Source organism: Lethenteron reissneri, chromosome 69 (genome assembly GCF_015708825.2).
Source record: "Lethenteron reissneri isolate LAM-NWPU_2019-01 chromosome 69, ASM1570882v1, whole genome shotgun sequence".
Taxonomy (NCBI): Eukaryota; Metazoa; Chordata; class Hyperoartia; order Petromyzontiformes; family Petromyzontidae; genus Lethenteron; species Lethenteron reissneri.
Window position 1 is genome coordinate 9,049,803 of NC_083847.1, and position 23,438 is coordinate 9,073,240.

Below are 23,438 nucleotides of genomic sequence, written 5' to 3' on the forward strand. Positions count from 1 at the left end.
ATAAATCTGGATTCAGATCCTTTAAGCATGGCAAGTTGCTTGTTTGAAGCCAATAGCCTAAACCTTAGTACAAGTTGCTGCTATTGAGGAGACTCGCCTTGGGGAAGAAACGTGGCCAAACGCTTCCGACATATTGCACACATACAATCCTCGTAAATGGTCAGAACAGCAGTAGAGAATTTCAGCATTTTATTTGTGACAACAATGGTCAGCAAGACATGCAAGTTCCAGCAATCATAAGTAGTCATCAATAGCCACTCCCATCGAGCGCCACAGCCCGGCTCCTGCGCCTCCTGACGGCAATGGCAGCAGACAGGAGAGCAATGACGGCTGTGGCAATGACGAGGAGAAAGGACAGAGTCCCAGCCGAGGCCCACGATGAAGAGGGAGCCTCCAGCAACAGCAGAGCAGCGTCGTTAACAGGAGCTTCTTCAAAGAGCACGGGGCCCTGCAGCGACACCACGTGCTTTCCTACCACGCTGGAAGCGTCAGAGATGGCGTTGCGCTCTGGAACAAGAACAGAAAGCGGTTGAGGACCACTGGTCCATACAAAAGGACACCAAAGGATTCAGGTCCCAGAAAAGTAAAACGAGTAGGTCATTAAGGCATGCCACGGCTTGTCAAAAACCAGTTTGCAAAGTCACAGCTAATGCGCTCTAAATTAACGATAACATAGCAACGCTACCACCAACATGAAAACCCCTTTGTCCTCTTGACAAATCGTTACTCTGAGGCTTTTATGGGTAAACAAGCACAAGATATTCAATAGGTCGCGGTGGTGCTCACGGTAGCGCCTGGTCTGTCCACACTGCCGATTGCACTCGGTGAGGAAGTTGGGGCTGGAGCTGTCGCACACCACGATAGAGCAGTGCAGGTAAACCTGTGGCAGACAGAATGCATCGCTCCGGTAGGTAAAGGTTCCCATGTTTTTAGGTAGTCCTTTTGCCCTCCAGTTGTACACGTCATCCCTCCATGGTAACCTGGTTTTTAATGGGTGGAAAGAATCGGGCACTCACGAGGTCACGGGTGGTGCTGCGGTCAGAGTTCATGAAGGCGAAGGCCTGGAGTGCCAGACGCTTGTAGTGAGAAGGCAGTGGCAGGTCAGCAACACCAGGGAAGGACACACTGCAACAGGGAGACTGCACGGGGCAGCTGCACAGGAAAAGTGCCGTTTACCCTCCATTCAAAGCAAGTGTTATGCATCGGATTGAATGCACGCATCTTTATTTAAATCTGCAAACAAACAACTCCGATGACCAGTTGAAGGGGTAAAAATCTATTACTATATTTTGCCACTGGTAAAGGAGGTCTCAGTGTAAATGTTTACCAAGCTCTCAATACTTTGATAGTGCGCCGTCTTTGAGTTTTACGCCTTTTGGCGTCATCTGGGTCCAACACCAATGGAGACTAGGCTTTAAGAAAAGCCGTCTCGAGTGTGGACCAATCAACTTCAAGGACAGTGCATACCATTAGAGTGGTTTATTTTTTTGCATTTTGACCACTTGTGTTGTGGTTATTGCAAACATGATGCCTTGTATAAAAAGGCGTCAGTTGTTGTACCAGTTAAAAGGGTAAAAACCTATTACTACACAACTGCTTATGTGGGGGAAGAAAAATAAACAACAAATGCCTCAAACCAGGTTGCCTCTGCAGGCCGTGCTGTGGCAGTGAGGTTTTATCGAGCACTACCTCGCCCAGCCTCACCCATCCACCACAAGCTTCCACTGCGTGGGGTCGGTGGCTTCGGCAGTGGGCGTGGCCCAGCAGTCCTTCAGGAAGAGCACCAGCGTGGGGTCAGTGCGGTGCAGCAGTGACGCCTGCACGTAGAGCGGCGTTCCCAGAAGCGTTACCAGCGGGTACTGCCAGGGCTGGTACGGCGTGGTGTAGGAGTTGTCTGGCAGTGTGCAGACATGTTCACAAGGCATGTGGATTAGTGGTGTAAAGGACCTGTTTAGAGCACATTGGATAAGGCAAAGCACAAATCCCCCAAAACGTGCGCATTACTTTTGAATTGAACTAGTGCACCTCAACATGTTACTGGCATAAACCGTGGTTTATATTTCATTTGTATTTTCAGAATAAAATGCTGTGACCCTCACTTACATACGGTGTTATACAACGGCATCTCTAAATGTCTGTAGATGTTGTAAGGGGCACGTTTTCACATGGGATGGGAATCGGGTGGTAACAGTTGGCAAAGCGCTAGTCCCATTTTTAGCCAATTGGTAACCAATGACGCTATTGATAAATTTGTTCAAGCAAATGTGACCTGACAAATGAGGCTAAGAAAGCCAGTCCAATTTTCCTGTAAACAATGCCCTCAAGGAGACCGTTTTGATTGATGGGTTGTGCAAAAAGACACATTTGGTAGGGGCAGTGTCATCCCGTTCAATGTCAGCCCCACACCAACAACAGTTTCAGCTAATAGCTGCTAGATTCAAAACCTCAGCAGAAATTAGCATTTGAAGTTACACGTCGTACCATGGAGAATATGCAAGTCGTTCTAGTTTCCTTATAGCTAATTATGAACTGTTGGCAGGTTCACAATATTGGCAGCACAGCTTAGTATGCAATGCGTTTGTTGAAGTGGTTTGCAGTTTAAACAAGTAACTATGACGATTAATGTTGCGTTTTTTAATGCAGCTTGCATCACGGGAAATTAAACCAGGGTTGAGCTGCTATCTCGGCAATAGATAAAATAAGTATGACTTTCAGTTGGCTTCGAGTCAGAGCTAATACAGAGAATACAGACTCAAGTCTGCCCTGGGCAGAGCAACATCACAACCCGCGTTCCCCTAAAGTGCCATTTGTCCGCTCAGAGCTGCACAGGGTGTGGGAGGGTATTACTCACCAGTGAAGACCTGGAGCAGCAGGGAGAGGGGCCCAGTGGCTGTGGCTGGAGGTGGCGGTGGCAGAGTGCTCACCTGCACTCCAAGCTGCAGGTCTCCACTTCCAAGGAAGCGGCATTGAAGAACCATCCTGGTAAACAAACACCACCCAACAAAAGGTCATGCACAACGCCCTCACGGCAGCAAGAGATTGCAGGAGCCACACAGCAGACAGGGTGCTTTGCAGACGTACCAGTCAAGGGACAACTTTGGTTAATACCGTATTTACATGAGCCATAAACCATATTCCTACTACTTCAGGCGATGTTAAAAAGATCATGTGATGAAGACGAGACGCCCTTGTGCGTTGAAGGTCCCAATTTGAAATAAATCGTTGAATATGGAAGCAAATTGGTCATGGTTCTGCAGGGAAATGCTGCAAATATTTCATGTTTCAGTGACAGTGGCCATCGATTGGGGTGGGTCTCCTCTGCAATCTCGTGCTTGACCCTCATGAGCACAGCACGTGCAGAGAGGTGGTGGCAGTGCTTACTTGTACGTGGACGACTTGGTGATGGCGACGTTTCCATCGACGCAGAGCTCCCGCTCGGAGACCAACATTAACTCGTACACGAGCTCCTGCCCACTCCACTGGTCACAACAAAAAGTAGTTTACACAACGATACTTCCATTGAGTGATCAAGCAGAAGACTGATAACTGGTACTGGCAAAGAGTCCAAATTGCTCAATTAGGTTTTAGGATACCCAGAATTCTGCTTGACACTAGATTCATTTGACACGCAATCATTGACCACGCTGTTCTTTATCAATTCGTGCATGATTGTACTCAAGTAGTTGTACATAGTGAAGGGTCCGATGCAGCACTTCAACAAGGCCAAACAACCATCAGGATGGGGGCAGGGCAAAGCAGAGTCCAGGAGTCTAGTACCTGTACAGTGGCACCACACGCTGCCATGGGTACGTCAAAGACTGCAAGGTCTTGAGACACCAGCACGGGACTGCACTGCGCACTGCTACTGCCAGTCAGGTGCACGGTGCTCAGGTCCAGCGGTGGAGACGTTAGGTTCCGAGACACGGGCACCACAAAGCGCCCATCTGTGGTGCACACTGGGTGGAGCATGGTGGGAGTAATGGAGAGTTCGGTGAATCACGGAAGATGCCCCATGTAGCCCGTGGTGATGCAACAAGTCCAGAAACTAGTACAGCAGGATGCTACTGTGCCAACATAGAACCTCACAGCAAGAGCGTAGTTTAGGTAGTAAATTCTGGAACCTCTGTTTTGAGTCAGCTACGTACCAGCTTCACTGTAGAAGCAGCGGCGTAGAGTGGGGTCGTAGCAGCAGCCACTCTGTGCACAGACGTCTGCGCTCGGGACTCTTTGCACAGAGTTGCATGGGAAGTTCCTGCTCTGACCAGAGCACGTGGCGATCTCTACAAACAGCAGGAGCACAACCGGTCATCGTACAAAACCCCACACGTACTTAAAAAGTCATCGTTTGAGCCACATGTCAAGTATGTGAATGAATGTTACGTGGCACATGACAATCACCCAGGCAATACACCCAATCTCAAAAGCGGAGCAGGGTTGAGTATACTGCAAAGATGGGCAAACACCGTGCTCACTAGCTGTAAAAGGCTATGGCAGTGCAGCACAATGTGTTGCATTGCAGGTCAGTGCCACTCAACCTTTGCCAACAAGGAGCGGCGTGGTGAAGCATGGTCAAATTAACCCTCAAGACCCAGGGCAGCACCAACCAGCAGTGCATTAGGAAAACGCGTTGATACGGTGCAACTATTGCAATCAGCTACTGGGGGACATTGCATCGGAAAATGATTCAAGCAGCAAGTTTGTCCAGTAAAAGCCAAGGGCATGAAAGGCATTATTGGGTCGATACAAAAAGGCAGCCGTTGACCCAGCAGACCCATTCTAGAGCACCAAGTCAGAGGTAGTGCAGTCTGTGGGTCCGATTAGCAGTCAAGTCAATGGAACTCACCTCCAGCCCTCGCCGATCTTAGGTTCTCAGGGCAGTCGATGGTGAAAGCCCAGACGAGCCCATTCAGCCCCTGCCGCATTTCCTGCAGCTCCACCTGGATCTTCCTCCTGCCGTCCTGGTGAAATCAGCAGCCCTCAAAATCGGACTCGGGGGCCAGTGCTCCAGGAAGGCTCAAAACAAAAATCAGCAGATTGTGCATTCTAAATGTTTTGGGGTGAGGCCATTTTAATGACAAGTAAAACTGTCAATAGGAAACCCGCCACCACCTGCCACCCAAATTAAGACAGGCAGACCGCACGTGGGGGTTGCATTCCTGGGTCCGAAATCACTTTCCCAGGTTACCCCTTGTTATTGTACAATGGATGCTGCGCTGCGCTCTACGTGTGATACATTGTCCCATATTGACCTTGCCACAAAACCTCCATTCCTCTTCCCACAAAACAACCGTACTCACAAATGCTCACCCTTTACACGGGCATCACGATCCCTGGGCAGATAGTCCATTGTGTCAACTACATTTTATTATTGGTTTCCACTTTCATGCCGTATACAAGTAACCTCAAGTAGTGCACATCTTTCTGGCACAAAGCTCGTATGTTGGTTAGGTCTGCCAACGTTACATTTTGTTGTCCTAGATAATACATGTACAATTACGCCTTGTACAATATTTTTCTTACATCTATGTTGGTCTCTTACAAGCCAGCTTGGATAGTGACCTTCTGTAGCAATACATAGTGCCGATTATTCTACACCAAGCAAACTGCTCCGATTCCCATCTTTGCATTGAATAGTACTGCGAAAGCTGCATCCATTGGCAGGCGTGAAATGCATAAACCGAAAGCTTGTTTTGCAGTGTTGTGTGATGTAAACCGTTAACACATTGCTTCTATCAAAGGTGACAACTTTGGTTTATATGGACGTCTAGATGGCAAATCCGTTACAGTTAAGCACAGAAAGAGAACGATTATGCTAGAGATAAGACTGAGGAGACTGAGAATAAAGACAAACAAGTAATGCGAGTCAAGAAAGGGGACTTGGGAATGGCTGGAAGAGTAATGTAGTAACATGGCATACTACAGTGAACAAGAGCACAAATGCGAAGCGCAAACCAAGGTAAACCGATAAAAAAAGGATGTAAGATCTTGATAACAAGACAGATGGAATGAGCACTGCATTGATTGTATAGGGATACCAGTCGAGAAAGCTGCTGTATAAACTAGAAACAAAGTCGCTACCACCGAGGGATGATCGAAATAATTTGTAGGAATAAATAGAAAAAGCAATAAAAACCATCTGAATACTAATTCCAGAGTGGACGGCATGAGCTAAAAAAAAAATCTTGGAAGGAACTTTAGAAATAAATGTACGAGCTACGCAAACGTAGAGGGAAAAATACCGGGGTAGACAAAATCCATTCGATTCTGGCCAGACAACATCGGTTATGGATTGCGAAACATCAATTTCGCTACTACCACAGCAGTCCCAGCGGGTACTAGCATCGACGCAATTCACAACGGTCTCCTCGTGTTCACCTCCACGCGCACGTGGCAGGCATCACCAGCAGCGGTGAAGTGGAGCGCAGCACCGTCCCTCGCGATGGAGAAGCCGCACTCCCCCTGCACAGACTCCACATCCACGGCCTCATTCCGCACCGCTGGAGACATAAAGAACAAAAGTTAGAAAAACATGCATCGGGATTGCGCACCACAAGTTCATGTGGGTAGCGTGACTGCAAGAGAACAACAAAGTATGGTGTCAGCGTCAACACGAATAGGAAGTCTCCACAGTACCAGGGACGTCTCCAGGACACAGGATACTCAATATACTGCTGGAGTTACGGTACTCCCAAACCTGCACAACGACCTCGTCTAATAGCTGCGTGGCAGATTTAGCGATAAGAGCGTCCAAGTCGACAACGGAGGATTCCGGTGGGAAATGCAGACGATGCAAGTAGAGAACCAGAGTCTGACAGGAGTCACCAGGTTCAGCTTATAACAGAAGGTACCACCTTGCATGAAATGTTTCAATGAAAGGAAGAGCCTATTGCGTAGGCATTGATAAGGTATTCAACTGTTTAGTAAACACATGTACCATTGGAACCTTGTTTGCCAGTAGCAAAATATGATAATTGGCTCTAAGGAAAGCAGTCTCGGGTGTGGACCAATCAATTTCAAGGACAGTGCATACATTATCAGAGTTATGTTCTTGTTTGCATTCCGACTGCAGGTATTGTGTCAATGCAAACATGACTCTTTGTAAAAAAGTGTCAGTTTTGTTGCCAGATAAAAGGGTAAAAAACGAATTGTCAAAAACACACGCATTTATCCTATGGAAAAATAAGGGTTGATTGTCGTCTGCTGTATTAGACTAGTTGAAATGAACCCAATACAATATTATGCTTTGAACCAAAGATTCTTAAATTTCCCATCGTTCATAATAATTACATTTCACAATGGAGAGTGAACCAAAAAAACCTAAAAAGCGACACCGAATAGGAAAAACTGCATAGGCCAGAACGCATCGAAAACGAAGCAGTTGGGACCAAAACAAGTGGCCAGAGAATCTCAGCCCTGAATCAAGTTGCTAGGATCCTTGAGAAGCTTGATATATTCAATCATGCAACGGATCAAGATGATTAATTGTGTCATCACGATTGAAGTGAAAGCTGGTGGACTCACTCCGTACAAAGACACGGTAATCACTGTCAGAGGAGCTGCGCCATCCCACAGAGAAACCCAGAGTGGAGGAGAGGCATTGCTTCAGTAGACCTGGGGGAGGCAGTTCAGAAGTTGAGACGTCAACATCAACTACACCTTAGGGAGCAATTAAAAACACAGCCCGTGCCGGTTGCTGGGTGGGCGCACATCAGTCCCTTACCTTTTCTGTGCACACAAGTCTGTTAGGTGTTGCAGCGTTCTAATTTGGCGCAAACTAAATAAAGGCACGTGCACGACTCGACAGTATGAACCTCATACCAGGGATCGTCAACCTGCAGCTTCGAAGCCACAGGTTGAAACATGGCTCTTGATATTTTGGTTGTAGACCCCTGCATTAGACTCTTGAAATTGTAGTGGAAAGTTGCCAAGGTAGAGCCTGATAAATGCAAATTATCAACGCGAGTGTACAAGTTCGTTGTTACTGCAATGGAAAGGAACAAGTCCATGATGATTTTGCCACGTGAGTGTTACGTATAGTCGTGTGGAGTCCAAGGTTGTACAACTCACTATTTTAATTAAAGTTTCAAGAGCCGTACCAATCCGTCAAAAGCCATATTTTTCAAAAGGGTTATTATTGTAAAAAGAAACGTGCAAGGGAGTTAATGTCCCTCCCTGAACGCCCCCTTTTCCATGCGCTGGAGGATTATTAATTATCCCCATGCCGGCCCCGTGCCCAGCAGCCATCACGACACGTCACGTGAATGCTGCAGCGCACAATAAAGGCACACCCCCACCTCGTCCAGGCAGCGCTCTTGTGGGCAACTCATGTCGCCGGTAACACTTTTCCCAGTTCACCTAGAAGCCGCCCTTCTAGTCTTGCGCACAGCGGTGTCTGTACACACGAGGTGGTATTGAGCGAATGCGCGATGTGGTTTTGTGGCGGCAGCAGCGCCCCCTACCACTCGGCTCCCCCAGCGTCCGTGGTCCCAGCGACTGGCGAAGCCTCGCGAGGACGGAGCCCAGGCAGAGGAAGCTGCGGGAAGTACGAGACACGTGATCGCCAAGACCAGAGGACGCAGGGAAAGAGGCAAACACTGCCGCCGCCGCCGCCCCCCCCCCCCCCCCCCCCAAAAAATGTAAGTGACCAGTAGCGATTTTAGGGAGCACCTGTTCAAGGCCAACACGGTGCACGATGGAGTTGGTGTGAACAGCGCCACGCAATGCCACCTTTGGAACCCTTACCACCCACAAATGGTGTAAGCGAGACATTTCAGGACCGCACTTCCACATTTTTATCTCAATGCATTTCTCCATGCAGGTCAGTTATCCAGAGCGATATGGATACGCTCGCTCTTACAAATGTACACATGACGTCATTATCCAAAGATGTTGAGTAACATCCCTGAACACCACTCAGCAGGCTCCTCCGCCTCCTCACCTGGTCAGGAGCAGCAGAAGAACTCGCAGGGTCGCCATCGTAAAATTAATCGGCTGCGTCGCCTTCTTTAGGCCACGGACCCCTTTTATATGGAGAGCCCTCAGCGATCACGATCCAGATTGGATCAGATCCACCCACGCATTGTCTCATCAGCGAGATTTTATCAAAGCAGATCCACTCACTCATTGTCTCATCAGTAGAGGTTTGTTTGATCTCGGCGCACGTGCATAGATTAGAGCTGCACCGCAATCGCGCGGCACGTACGCAGGAGGAGTTAATTGGCTCATTACTGAAACTGAATGAGGCCGGGCGCAGATAAAAGCCCCGAGTCGGGACAGTAGCTGCGTTGGCTCTGCTCGTGCCGTGCTAAGTCTCGGTTTTTGGTGTCCTTGCGATGGAGACCACGAGGGCTTTGTTTGCGGTCTTGGGGTTGTTATGTCTTGCCTCTGGTGAGTGCAGTTTGGTCGAAATATACATTTATAAACTTGTTGTTTTGTTGTTCAATGCAACTACCGTGTTGACTGATGTGAATGCCATAATATACCCGCACTTACGATGGGTTTGGTAGTGTGGCGTGGTGGTTAATTCACCGTTTTATATACCTAAACGCGAATTTGCGTCCCGGTAATGTTAACGTCGGCGACAAGTGTGTAGACCTGGGTATTGCCTTAATTCGGCCCGTTCTGATCTGTATGGTCAAACTGACGACCGCAATGTGCGAGACTTGATCCAGTAGTGGATTGCCAAAACTTATTCTTAACCTGTCGTAACGCGTGTATAAATTTATTGAGGTGCTACTGGGGAATTGGAACCCTAGCATTAGTAGCTCCGTGTGGATGATTGTGACTCGCGTCTCAGACTTTTCATGGCTTCACTGACCACCTGTGTCACTGTTTGGGTAACTCTCGCGTCTCGTCCCGTGCGGAACCGCCATCTGCAGTGGCCACCTCCGCCACGGTGAGTGTGGTGTGTGACGAGGCGACGCTCACGCTGACCGTGAGCAGGGACCTGTTCGGCACGGGTCACCTGGCCCAGGCGAGTGACCTGTCCCTGGGAGTGCCAGCCTGCCCCGTCACTGGGAGCGACGCCCTTGCTGGGACGGTGACGTTCCTCTACGCACTGGAAAGCTGTGGCAGCAGCCTCCAGGTAACTGGCTGCTAATGCTGCTGTAACATAATCTGCGCAATCCAATTGCTTTATTTTTTTGGCCGAGTTTAGATGCAGAATTACAATTCCGCATGCGAGTCGAGCAAAACTTCTTCAATTACAGAGGGGTTTATCGCTTTGAAGTCTCTTTGGTATTTGTAGATCGGTCATTGCATTATTATGTTAACGTCCGTTCTAGTTGACCAGTAGTACATTGGAGCGTTTTTATTCTTCGATAATAGATTTGGCATCTGCCATGGTTTGTGTGGGTGTGGTTTTTATGGTGGATAGGAGCAAGGTGAATTATTTAAACCATGGAACTGCTGCATTGGGTCTTCCACCAAGTTGTTTGAGCTTTTTTGTTTTTACTTCCACTAGTATTGCAATAGGTAAAAAAAAAACCCACGTCTTCCACTTCTCCTTAGATGAGTGCAGAGCTGCTGTCTTACGAGAACTACCTCTACTACCGCCCCACGTCCAACACGGGCATTATCCGCACAAACTACGTCGCCGTGCCGGTCGTTTGCCGCTATCCCAGGCGAGTTCACCAGCAGTCTCTTGTTGACATTTTCTTAATTTTGAAGTCCAGCTAAACTGCTTGCAATTCTACCACGGTCTTTACAAACTACGTGCCGTTTCGTGTGCTTTAGCTTTGCGAGGCCTGAATTGCAATAAAGCCAAAATAACAGCGAGTTAATCCACCGATGAAAGGTCTCCCTGTGCTGTCTGTCGTGGGGGTTTTTGGTGCCAACTTTACGGATGGGTTCACATCAAGCTCCTGTATGGCGTGGCCTGCCTCAAACATCCTGCCTTGCAAGTGTCCACGCCTGAAGTGGTGCATGCCGTGCATACTGTGGACCCCGGTCCCCTTAATTATACTCCATTGCATAGCATTCATTGCGCCAAGTCTCATACTTAATCTTATTTGGTCCTCGTCGGATATAAGTCTTGCACGTTGCGATGTTAAATATACTCTGAAAATATGGTTATGTATATCTTCGCTTGTCTACTCGTTGTAAGATGATGTTAACAGCATTGCAATTAGTGCTGTTGAGCATCGCCCACCTCTGCTCGTTTGTCGAGAATGTGTGCCTGATCTCCTCACTGCAGGAAGGGGAACGTGTCCAGCAATGCCATCAAACCCACATGGATTCCCTTCAGCAGCGCCAAGGTTATGCAGCAGCAGCTGAGCTTCACGCTGAGGCTCATGACCGGTCAGTGGTGATGTGAGGACGTTGATTGCCTATTATGCACATGGCTACTACCAGGATGGCAGTTTAGACTATAAACCCTTCAAGATGTTTTCTTGGTATTGAAAAATAGGCCAGATATATGCCCGAGGTCCCTAAACTATATCCGAGTTTTAAGACTAGGTTTTCCCCTGTTTGGCAACAGGTGTTAAGATGTTAAAACACAAAACTGATTCCTTTTTTACAAGGAATCATGTCTGTATTAACCACAATCCTTGGTCAGAATGCAAACAAAGACTCTGATAACATGTATTGTCTTTGAAACTGGTCCACACCAGACGGCTTTCTTTCGAGTTTTTTTGCATTCCGACCACAAATATTGTGCTTAATGCACAATATTCCTTGCAAAAGGTTTCGGTTTGGTGTTTTAACATCTTAACACCTGTTGCCAGAAAAAAGATAAACCAATTCTCATATTTTGGTACTGGCGAAAGAGGTCCCATGATTTATCTGGGATTCTTCCACAAGCAGTGGCGTGAGCAAGCGCTTTTAGTCTGTATTCGGCCTTGGCCATTGTGTTTTTTGAAGTTGTCTAATTGGTTTCTTTTTTATGAAGACGACTGGAGTGTGGCGCGACCTTCCACCGTATACCAGCTGGGCCAGACTCTGCATGTCGAGGCGAGCGTGCAGACACTGAACCACGTTCCACTCCGGATCTTCGTGGTCAGCTGCTTTGCAACCCCGGTTCCGGACAGGAACTCTCCCCTCAGCTACCAAATAATTTCTAACTCTGGGTGAGATTTCCCTCTCCTTATCCCACCTGATGAATGTGTATGCTCCTTGTGAAGGTGGCATTCCACGGCTTGAGTATATAACATCCTGACGTTGAAATGCCGCTGAATCTTGCTCTGATGTGTATAGTTGATGCTTTTTATCACGTGGTCTGTCGATACACTACTGATGAGAGATGTGGTCAATGTGCGTTATTGGTGACTGCTTTGGTTTGCGGGTGGGAGGAGCCCCTTAAGAGGTGGGCTCGGTGCAGTATTATACTTCTGCTGGCCTGCCCTATTTAAAGCCACGTGTCATACGTCTACGATGTCTGTGCAGGTGTCTTGTGGATGGCAAAGTCTCGTATGATGCTCACCTTACTTCTGGCTTCCTGCTCCGGCAAAGTGACAACGTCCTTCGCTTCTTCATAGATTCCTTCCGCTTCCTTACGACGTTGACCAACAATGGCGATCAGGTGATCTACTGTTATGCAGGCCTCGACAGAAACCACTTTTTTAGCCACGTGGTAGTCATTGTGGTTGAGTAAGAAACCATCTTCCTCTTCTCGGGTCCAGGTTTTTGTCTTCTGCCAGCTGAAGGTTGCAGATGTTGCTACATCTCCTACGGCTGTCAATAAAGCTTGCACCTACAGCCCCTCGGCTGCATACAGGTTGGTCTGCTTCCTTGCATTGCCCAGCAATTTGTTTTTCAGTGTCTTCCATCCAATAGCTCAATCCATGCCTTGCATGTGGGCTACATATTATTGCATGCCTGTGTGCTTAACTAATATCCCTGAGACCTGACTTCAGTTTCTAGCTGCAACTGGTATTACATATCCTGTGCAGTCCCACGGGTCTGCTCTTGTTTAGATGTATTCAGGTGGTTATTGGTCCTAGCCTGCACTTGTCTTGAGTTTAGCAACAACTGTAGAAGCCTGCATACGACGTCCGTAATTCGTCTGAGCCTGGTAGCCAGAGTTCAAATCTCACTCGTGGCTAAATTCAGGAGCATCAACTGAGCTGCGCCTTCGTATATGTTTGTGCAATGCAGGTGGGTCTCTGCTGATGGCTCGGACTCGGTGTGCAGCTGCTGCGAGTCCACGTGCCCCAGTGGAAGAAGGCGCAGGGATGTGGCAGCAGTGACTGGTGAGTACATCCGTCGTAATCGGACATTTAGTCTTATACGGGAGACCCTTGACTATCAAGGGACCTAAAGTTCTTTGAAAGTGTCCAAAGCCAAACTGCGATATTCACTATGTAAGCCTTTCCTAAATAATGGTATTAGGTGGCAATCAAAAGTGGGAGGCATCACAATTGAAATAAGTACTGTAATGTGCCAAGTAAACTAAACAGGAATACTTTTGTGACTGCAGGGATTCATATTCTTGGTTCTTTCAGTAAAGTCGCGTAGAAGGGAAATAATACAAATAACACGAATTCGCATGGCGTTTCGATTGCAACACAAGGAATCATCATCAGGTGTGTATGGGCTTAAGCCTGGGCATTTGACACATTGCAAATGTGGCACTCTCACTCAGGACCGTCGTATGCGGTGGAAGATGTGATGCTGGGCCCCATCGTGATTGCCAAGCCCTTCTCAGATGGTGCTGAGCCAAGCAGCCCTGCAAAACAGCAGCAGCCACGGGTTTCTACATCTGCATCCAAAGGTAAAGCTACCAGATTCTTTCATGGCACATTTTTTTCCAGTCTCGGTTAAAAGCTACTTCTCATACTTCGATACTGGCAAAAAGGTACCATGATGTATCTGCTCGCCCAGGGATATAAATGCTCTGATGCATGGATTGTCTTTGTACTGTTTTTGGCTTTTTCTGGTTTGAATCGGACTCGGCAATAAACAAGGTTGTCTAGTGTAGACCAATCCGTTTCAAAGACGATACATAATTAAAGGAGCATGTTCACCAAAAGTACGTGTGGTTAATGCAGACTTGATTCCTTTGTAAAGGGTATCAATTTGGTATGACTATATTAACACCTGTTTTATTGCCTGAAAGAGTAAAACCTGTTAGCATACCATTTGATTCAATTAAGGCCAAACCAGGACCTCCATGAGGCAATGACGCTCTCAGGTTGACCTTGGATTGGCCGTCTGTAATACTTGATCTCTATACGGAACTTTCTGCAATTTGGGGAGCAAGCAATTTGTTTTTCGAACTCCATCTTCTTCCCTTATGAAAGGGCCTATGACATCCAACTACAACCCCCTTCCCCCAATAACTAGTTGAAAAGGTACAAAACACGGATATTAAAGCAGTGCCCTAAAGGTATGCCGAAAATGTATTGCTATGCTCCTCAAGTGTCCTTTGGTCGTCGATGCAAATCTGTTTTAAGATGGCAAACTGTTTAACAGACCTAATGAGATTTGTGATCGTTTATAATAATATATGTGTGACATGCTAAATTAAACCCATCCACCAGTGTTAAATGGCAAACCTTGGTGAGTGACATATTTGAACAGCACGCCTTTCGCACCTTGACCAAATACTTGAATAGGTCAAATGCTCCCACAACCTCCGGCATGTGGAAACCCAAGCTTAACGGCTCCACAGTTGCCCACCAGCCCTTTCTCTCAATTGTTGTTTTACAGGTGCTGCTCCCGTCCTTGGTCTGGGAGTGGCTGCGCTGGTGATGGCTGTCGCAGCAAGTGCCACGGTGGCTATGTTTGTTTCGAAGAGGCGTCGCACGACTCCTTCAAAGGGATTGGAAACGAGCTTCTGATCTTCTGTTGCTTTGCTTGACCTATGATAATAAAACTCTGGTGCATTACTTTTCTGGTCTTGTGGGGTCTTTGTTTGGTGTTGTGGGCACTGTGTAACCACCATCGCCCAGTTAATGAGGGCGAGTATGGAAACGATTAGGTGGTCTCCAGTTTATGCGTTGCAGGACTAGTGGGATGTACCTAAATATAGGCAAATGTTTTTTAAACATTCCCAATTGTCCTAACTCGCAGTCATTCTTTGTTATGTGCATTGGAGCAGTTGAACAATTTAAGCTGACAAATCCTTTCCTATGCCTCTTTAATCTGCCATGAAAAATGGCCCCAGAAGTTTACAACCGGGGCAGTAATTGGGCATTTTTGGTACATTACAAAGACGGATAATGTGCAACAACCGTGCAAAGAATAGGAGCATTTAATACTGTACTTAAGCTGGTTGGAATTTTACATGTGGAAATTTGTTTCCAGAGTGCCCACAGCCTTAAATCAAAATCTTACCGGTAGATTCCAAGAACACAGGATGAGATGGTACTATCCTTTGTGCAAGCACTTCCAAGAGTTCATGAACAGTGAGCCTGGTGAAATTTGGAGCGCATCATCAGTAGTGAACCTTTGGTTCCTAGGGTGTTTTCATACTATACGCCCTCCCCAAAGGCGGCCAGCGACATGGTGATCAATCCTACACTTGCGTCCCATTCCCAATTAGTCATAGGAGTTGCCTTGTTGTTGATAGCCAACATCCCATGGGACTATGCATGGCAGGGGCGTCCTCCTCCCTGAGTCGAGCATTGTTGACTGCATACCTCCTGGCCCTCTCATTTTGGGGCCCAGCTGGGGTCTTTCCTCTTCATCCAGAGCCACTGACTGCTGCCTTCTGCCGCCTCCGATACAGCTCTGATTGCCGAACGCTGGCTCTGGCCCTTAATTCCCAGGTCTCTAAGCAGTCTGGTTGTAGATGTTGCCACAAAACCTCTGCAGCCCACCTCCACTGGTCGGACTTCTGTGTTCCAGCCATGATGCCGTGCTTCGGGAGCTAGATCGGCATAGCGCAGATGTTTTCGCTCATAAGCCTCATCTACTGAGTCCTCCCAGAGTACTGTGAGCTCAATGATGAAGACCTTTATTGAGCGAACGGGACCAGAGCACCATGTCAGGTCTTAGGGTGATGGTTGCGATCTCCGGAGGAAACACAAGTTGCCGGCCAATGTCAGCTAGCATTTTCCAGTCGCGGGCCAAGCGCAGCTGGTCTCGCTCTAATGGTGTAGAGCTGCTCTTCGGTGGTTTAGCCCCTTTGCGGACAAAGGTCGTCTGTAAGGGGTGTGATGCTGCTGGGGTGGTAGGGAGTTGGTGGCAGCTCGCTTGTCCTCCAGGGCGGATGCAAGGTTTTTAAGGACTTGGTTGTGATGCCAAGTGTAGCGTCCTTGGCTGAGGCTTGTTTGACACCCTGTGAGAATGTGCCTGAGGTTGGCTGGCATGGAACAGAGGGCACAGTCCGGATCTTCACCATACCATTGGTGAAGATTAACAGGTGTTAGAAGGACGTCATATGTTGCTCTGATGGAAAAGCTCAACCGCCTCGCTTCCATGGCCCACAGATCCTTCCAGCTGATCTTCCTCCTCTCCACACTGTCCCATCGAGTCCACTGTCCCTGTTTGGCAAGAGAGGAACAACAGTTCCACACTGCCCACCAAGGATTGGTGATCTGTCTTGCATAGCCACGCCCTCGATTTGCATTTCATAGAGTGCTTCGGGTGGGCTCGGCACCATGTGACGAAGGAACGTGTTTAGTCATCCTCGGGATGTGAGCTCAGAAGCTCTGTCCATTTGATGCATGTCCAAAGTTACAACAACCAACAATACAAGCTATGGGAGTGCATAGTATCTTGAAGGTACATAAATTACACTATACAAAGTATATACGTTCAAATAGCATGAATACACCAATTCCCATGCTTGGGCAAGTTGGTCCCAGACCAGAGTTTTGTGGTGGTGCTTGTGTAGTGACATAAGAAGGGAGGGGCTGCTGGGGGCTCTGGGATCCCAGGCGAGTCCAGACGCGTAAGCCTCTGGGCGCCAGGCGCTGGGTTCCCAGGGGGTCCAGACGCTTAAGCCTCTGGGCGCCAGGCGTTGAGTTCCCAGGCGCTTAATCCCCTGGGCGCCGCCAACGGGGGGGGGCTGTGTGTGCTCTGTGGGATGTCTGGTGGCGCACACGGCCCCACCCCTCGTTGGACCAGGCATAAAAGGAGAGCTCCCTGGACGATCGGGGCCCAGTTGTAACTCAAGACCCAAGACCCACGACCAGCCATCTGAAGACCCTGGGATGCTGTGTCACTACACTTGTGTGGTTGTGCAAGGTGGAGTTGTTGAACTGGGGGTGCGGGCTAAAGTAGTGCAGCGTTTGTGGTACCTAGCTTTACAACCGTTGCATTGGACTGACTTTGCATTGACGTTCTCGCCACAGCCGCCACAGAGGAAAAACGGGCCTGGATTCAATTCAAAGTACCCAGCAATTGTGAAAAGCCAGCTCCAGTATGCTGGGAGGCCTAGGCTGGCTGGCGAAAAAACAGGAAAGTGCGAGGGGTGATGTTGCCATTTGCAAGTGCTTTCATAGTACTTGGTCTCTCCACTTTGAACAAGCGGTAACACTGGAGAGACTGCATGTGCAAGGCGTTATTTTCATAAGTGGGGCGCGTGATCCTTCCAGTTGACAAATGTAGTCTTTCGTGCTATGATGTGAAAGTCTGGAGCAGGGAATGTTGAGGTCTCGTTACCGTGCCACGTTTATACCCCCAAAGGGTCTCCTACGGACGAGGAGATGTTTGTGCCACATAGATCATTAACAAAAAGCTTATCATCTCATGGAGTTTTGCAAAATCTAGGCAGAGCCAGAAGGCCTGGGGATATGTTTGTACCGTGACCAGGGCACCTTGGGCAGCCTGGTGAGACCTCCATGAATTATTTTTTTCCTCATTCGTCAGGTATGCTCGTGTGTGAATTTAAACTGTCTTAAGTGAGAGAGCTCTTGGACCAACTCTTGGGGCTCGCCAGATCTGTCCATATCTCTGCTGCATAATCTCATAGGGCACAAACCTGTCCCACAGTTTCTTGGACCCAAAGCTAATGACAGAAACCCCTTCTCCCTTGAGTTAATTAGTCTCGAAATGTCTATTTAACCCTTTGGTGCTTAAAACCAGTCAATGATTGGATAAACTAAAGCCCCATGCTTCTGAACGAGGGATTTATTAATGGCATCTCTAATCTGAAAGTCTCTGAAATTGAGAGGTGGGGATATTATAGCATCCACAAACTTTTTAAAGACATCACCCTCCCGTTTGCATGCAAGAGGTCATAAACCGTTTCCAGCCCAGACTCCCAACTACAATAGATTATCCGGTGTCTTAATGGGGAAGGGTGTGCCCGATAATCACGTAGTTATTTAAAATCGAAAAAATGTTGGGAAATTTTTGTATGGCATATTGTTTGGTGTGTGTATTTTTTTTGTGTTTAAAAAAAATACTCGGAATTTGACCAATACACATGCAAGCAGACAAAACAAATATCCGACTGTAAACAGTTACTGTATTTACTGGATCATACCACTGCAATCTCGAAGACTGAATAGGGTGATATACGTATTATGCTCTTGCTTCAATCGCATTTGACGATCGCTGGACTGATGCAGCTTTTTAGAGTGGTTCTCTAGTGAATACACTCACTTTTCTTCTGATCGCATGACATATGTCGTGATTGTAGCATCACTACTGTGTACACACGCACACGTGTGACGTCACTACGCCGGGAGAGTCACTACCACGTGGGTCTACACACACACATGACGTCATCCCGGCTGTCGGCGGGAATGACGTCAGGGCCGGTTCTGGACTCGGGAGACCACGGGGGTGGTGTAAGGTCGTGGCACGCTCTGTGATCCCGGCTGAACACGTGACTGGATCCCAGTGGGTGGCCGTGGCCCAGGGGGCACCTCGGGGGGCACGTGGACAGCAGGGGGGGGGGGCTTCGAGAGGGTTCTCGAAGGGAGGCATAGCCGGGGTGGGGCCTGGGCAAGCAGTGGCCCATATAAGCAGCCTCCTCACGAGGTTCGAGGATGCCCATGCCAAGAATGAAGATGCATCGTGAAGACGCCAAGAAGAGTCAAGCCTCCAGTCAGCGGACCTGCCAGTAGCCCACCTGGCTGGGTCACGCTAGAGTAGGTTGGTGGTCACCACCCTATGTGTAATGTACAGTGTTATAATACTTACTGTTCTCATAAATGGGTGTTGCCTCCCAAGAAGTATGTGCGCCTAAACTGAACCCACTGCATTTGGTGTTAGAAGTGGCTAACGTTAGGTGTTATCCTAGTCAGTATAATATGCGCACGATTACTACAACTTACCTGGACGCTTTCACACGACGGGGACGGCGGGAAAATCATCTTCCGGGTGGCTCCGGGGTCTGCAGCCCCGGTGAAGGAGGGAGAGGGTGCTGCAGGTGGGGAAGCAGGACGCACATCACGTCGCTGCTTCGTTGCCATCGAGAGAGAGAGAGCGCCGGAGCTAGAGGGGAGAAGACGCCGCCGCTGCTGCGGGTGCCTGGGCGGGAAATTCGCGCTGGAAATTCGTGCGCACACCATGCGCGCGCGGCCGCCATCTTGGCGGTGGGTCGGAACGCCGTTCCCGCCATTTTCAACACCTGCGGAGGGAGATCTTCGGCCGTCTCGGTGGCATCCTGTCGCAAGAGGATGCCGTGCTCACCATCCAAGATTCTTCAAGTTCCACCCTGCCATGCTCACAGCCTCTAAGGCGAGTCGTGACACAATGCACCCAGCCCTAAAAACACACGTCACCCATCTTACGCATGCCGGGTTGCGTTTGCGTGTTGTTGTATTTTGCTTGCTGGGCTGTGGTACGTGTTTTTCTGGCTGTGTGAGTGTAGAATGAACGCGGCGTCTGTGCTCGTGTGTTGCTGTGGATTTTTTTGTGTGTGCGGTTACGGCATCGGAATCGTTATCTTGATGGGGCAGTTAATGATTTATTCGTTGTCGGGTGTCCCGAGCTCCGTTGACGTCCTGTGGGTTGCCGTGTTAATGACTCGCGTTGTTACATCGTTTATGTTGTTGCGGAGTCGCGATTGTTATTGGGTATACTGTATGGAGCTTTGCTCGTGATTGTTCATGTGTGACTGTCAGAAACTTTGATTGTGATCGTTGTCAATGTGTGACTGTCAGAAACTTTGATCGTCATTGTTGCCAAGGTACAAACTGTATGGAGCTTTGTTCGTGATTGTTATCAATGTATAGACTGTATCGATCCTTGCTCGAGAGTGTATGGACTGTTGGGTACTTGCTTGTGATTATTTACTATGTACGGATTGTCTGGGGTATTGCTTGTATGTGTTGTGATTTTGTGAAATTGCGATTGTGTGTGGGATGACTGAATGTTGTGTGTTTCTTGAGTTGGGTGCCAAAGCCCCGTGGAAATCCCATGGTTGCAGTTGTGTAGGATTTTTGAATGACATGACCGGTGTGGTTCGAACTCGCTGATGGGTTCGAGGGTGCCCCTTGGGTTCTGTGTGGTTCAGGAGTGCGTTGGGCTGTGGATTGCCACCAGATGGCATCGCTCTCTCCGCTCGATTGTGTACAGCCGATTGCTGCAATGCGAGTCTTGGAGAGAGTGACCGATGTGTCCTCCCAGCTCGATTGTGTACAGCCGCATGATGCAATGCGAGTCTCCGAGAGAGTGATCGATGTGTGCTCTCTGTCTCGATTTTGTACAGCCGAACGCTGAAATGCGAGCCTGGTGAGAGACACGCTTTAAAATTCCCCCCCGATACGGCTGACGCGTGAAACTGGTTGTGACGCGTCGGAAAGGCGGTGGGGTGGTAACATGGAATTTTCCCCCGATATGGCCGACGTGCACGGTTTTAGGATGGAGACGCCACGTCGGAAAGTCGCGGGGTGCTAACGGGTGACACGTAATGTCTGTGGTGGTCCTCAGTGAATGCTGCTAGGACGCAAGCGCGGGAAACCACGGAAATGCGGTTCGGGGGTGCGGCCGCCACTTTGTACGAGCACGGGTAGCCTTGGAGATGCGGTTTGAGCATATGGCCGCCATTTTGTGCGCGCGCGGGAGCTGCGGCGATGGTTGCGCGTTGGGCCGCCATTTTTTTTTACGTGCGTGGGAAACCGCGCAGATGTTCGTGCGTTGGGCCGCCATTTTGTGCACGTGCAGATAACCACAGCGATGTTCATGCGCCGGGCCGCCATTTTGGGCGTGTGCGGGAAGCTGTGGGGACGCGGGTTGCGCATGTGGCCGCCATTTTGTACGTACACGGGTGGCCTCGGAGATGTTTGGGTTGCACGTGTGAACTATTTCTGGGCAAGAGCAGGCATTTTTTTTTGTGCCATGTCGATTTCACATATTTTCACAAAAAATGTAGATACTGGGGCATCCCTGAAGTGAGACTTTTTTGCCCAGTACATGGGTCAGCCTGGAAGCATGACTTCCTTGACCCGGGATGTTGTACAACATCCAACGTTGTACCTTTGGGTGCAGTTTACTGGCTCGACCTTGAAGCGTGACTTCCTTCAGCCAGCACATGGGTCGACCCTAAAGTGCGACTTCTCGACCTGGGACGTAGGGAGACCTCCGAATGTTAAGCAGTGTGTGTAGGTGGGTGTTAGACTTTCGGTCTTCGCCCTATTGCCACCTGTGGGGTGGAACGGTGCAGAGCGGTGTGAGACCCTGCCATCCATGGGGTGGTTGTCTGAATTTGGTTTGATTACCGGTGTTGGTTGCGCATCCAACGCGTCGAAATCTATGTATTTTAGTTCATTGGAGCGCCCGTACATCACTCCTGCTCATCCTGTTGCCCAACTCCTGGGGAGGGGCCGTGCCCTCTTTGGGCCTTTTTCAAGTTCCCCCGGGACCTCCAGGGAGAGCGTGCTTGCCTCCCCTGAGGGCTCGGCCACGCGAACTCCTTCGAAAGACTGGCCGCTGTGCATGACTCTGACGCCTTGTTGATTGCTTACACCGTTGTCGAACAGTCACATTAACATGTCGGTCCGTGCATACATTTTCACATGGATGGGCTGTGCTGAGGGAAAAGTGGGTTGACCAGTTATTCTCGGTGAACATGTGTTTATTGTTGGTTCCCCTCGTTCCATACGTTTTACCCTTCCCCCCTCTCGGTGTGTGTACATATGTTCTCGCGGTAATTATTATCGTCGCCGGTTATTTATTGATGTTGTTGTTGGAGACTGTTTTTTCTGTATTGTCACAGCCAGGATGGCTGTTTTTTTACATGGGGGAGGGTGATGTAATGATTGTATTATTACTACTGTGTACACACTCACACGTGTGACGTCACTATGCCGGGAGCGTCACTACCACGTGGGTCTACACACACACATGACGTCATCCAGATATATAAACATAGACGTAACTTCATCCGAGAAGATGGATACAAATTGAGCAATCATTGGAAGGATGTTATTAACCAGGTAAAACCTTAACTGCTTCATGGTTTGCCTTAATGTCCGCATCTACAGTCTCTTACACCCAGCCCTGCTCATTCCCATCATTCGGAAATTTGCCGTTGCATGTCGAGCTTGCAGCGCAGGTCATTTACCGCTCCCTGCTCCTCAGGTTATCTGCCGTCAATGTCATTTTTGCTTCCCCCCCCTACCCTCTTTATCCTTGGCTACACCCCCCTCCCTCCCTCCCTCATCTATATAACCCCCTGTTACTAGCAGTTATTTTGCCTACTTTAGCAACTGTTTTTTTCTGTGGTTGTCCCACCTGATGACGGACGCTTGTGTTGCGCCCGAAACGTCGATGTTTATTTATTTATTTAGCTAGTTCTTTTGTTTGTATTATGACTGCAGGTATTGCGGTCTATGCAAACATGACTCCTTGTAAAAAGGTGTCAGTTTTGTTGCCAGATAGAAGGGTAAAAAACAATTAACCAATTGTTGAATGATATCAGGAAAAACAAGTACTACAGTATCTTACTTGACTCAACTCCTGATCTAGTACATCGGGAACAGCTTTCTCAGGTCATAAGATTTGTGGATGTGGATTTTAAAACTAAAAAACTATCAAATATTTTTTTTTAGGTTATATCGATATACATGCAAAAGATGCAGCAAACCGAGAGTCATCGTCGAAAGACTGAAATCTGACAACATACCTCTAGCCGACTGTCAGGCACAATGTTATGACAATGCTGCTGTGATGACTGGGCATATATCCGGCCTTAACAACGAATGTGACAAATCACAGAGCATTGTTTGTCAACTGTGACAACCACAGCTTAAACTTAGCAGGAGTACACTCAGCTAAACAGGATCCACATTTCGTCACATTTTTTGGAACAGTTGAAAGTATATATTTGTTTTTCTCTCGTTCAACAATTCGTTGGGAAGAGTTAAAACAAAGCTGTGCCCATCACAGTAAAACGGGAGTCTGAAACATGCTGGAGTGCACGATCAGAAGCTGTTAAAGCTATCTATGAAGGACTGGATGAACTCGTAGGGCTGCTCGACAAATTTTCGGAGGACGTAACTATGACGCCTGAAACCAGAAGCGATGCAGAACAGTTACAGGCATGCGCATTAAATTTTAACTTCATAGTTATTACATTTCTAGAATGTCATTCTTGG

The 23,438-nt window shown here is 48.4% G+C and overlaps 2 protein-coding genes and 1 long non-coding RNA gene across 3 annotated transcripts; 2 read left to right on the forward strand and 1 right to left on the reverse strand.

Moving 5' to 3' along the window:
* Positions 1 to 247: 247 nt before the first annotated feature.
* Positions 248 to 9,124, reverse strand: LOC133360487 (zona pellucida sperm-binding protein 4-like). Its single transcript, XM_061579247.1, is given in 14 exon segments — positions 248 to 507; positions 787 to 880; positions 1,017 to 1,152; positions 1,705 to 1,894; positions 2,852 to 2,979; positions 3,382 to 3,479; positions 3,778 to 3,956; positions 4,146 to 4,280; positions 4,844 to 4,958; positions 6,376 to 6,497; positions 7,522 to 7,611; positions 8,460 to 8,533; positions 8,939 to 9,016; positions 9,018 to 9,124. Coding segments are annotated over 14 exon segments (1,806 nt in total).
* Positions 9,125 to 9,332: 208 nt separating this feature from the next.
* On the forward strand, positions 9,333 to 12,592 carry LOC133360699 (zona pellucida sperm-binding protein 3-like). The gene is made up of 6 exons (XM_061579488.1): positions 9,333 to 9,359; positions 9,797 to 10,084; positions 10,510 to 10,626; positions 11,199 to 11,298; positions 11,891 to 12,068; positions 12,385 to 12,592. The coding sequence occupies exons 1-6, from the start codon at positions 9,333 to 9,335 to the stop codon at positions 12,590 to 12,592; spliced, it is 918 nt and encodes a 305-aa protein (XP_061435472.1).
* A 41-nt stretch (positions 12,593 to 12,633) lies between these two features.
* LOC133360601 (uncharacterized) lies at positions 12,634 to 13,690 on the forward strand. The gene is made up of 3 exons (XR_009757282.1): positions 12,634 to 12,715; positions 13,096 to 13,190; positions 13,583 to 13,690. It is a non-coding gene; the product is annotated as an uncharacterized LOC133360601 (long non-coding RNA).
* The last annotated feature ends 9,748 nt before the right edge of the window (positions 13,691 to 23,438 follow it).

What these genes read in the sequence shown, in the direction of transcription:
- LOC133360699 (XM_061579488.1), top strand. Translation starts at nt 9,333, where the DNA reads ATGGAGACCACGAGGGCTTTGTTTGCG. An exon ending in CCACGAGGGCTTTGTTTGCG is followed by an intron (nt 9,360 to 9,796) that starts GTCTTGGGGTTG and finishes CTCGCGTCTCAG; the next exon opens with ACTTTTCATGGCTTCACTGA. An exon ending in CAAATAATTTCTAACTCTGG is followed by an intron (nt 12,069 to 12,384) that starts GTGAGATTTCCC and finishes ATGTCTGTGCAG; the next exon opens with GTGTCTTGTGGATGGCAAAG.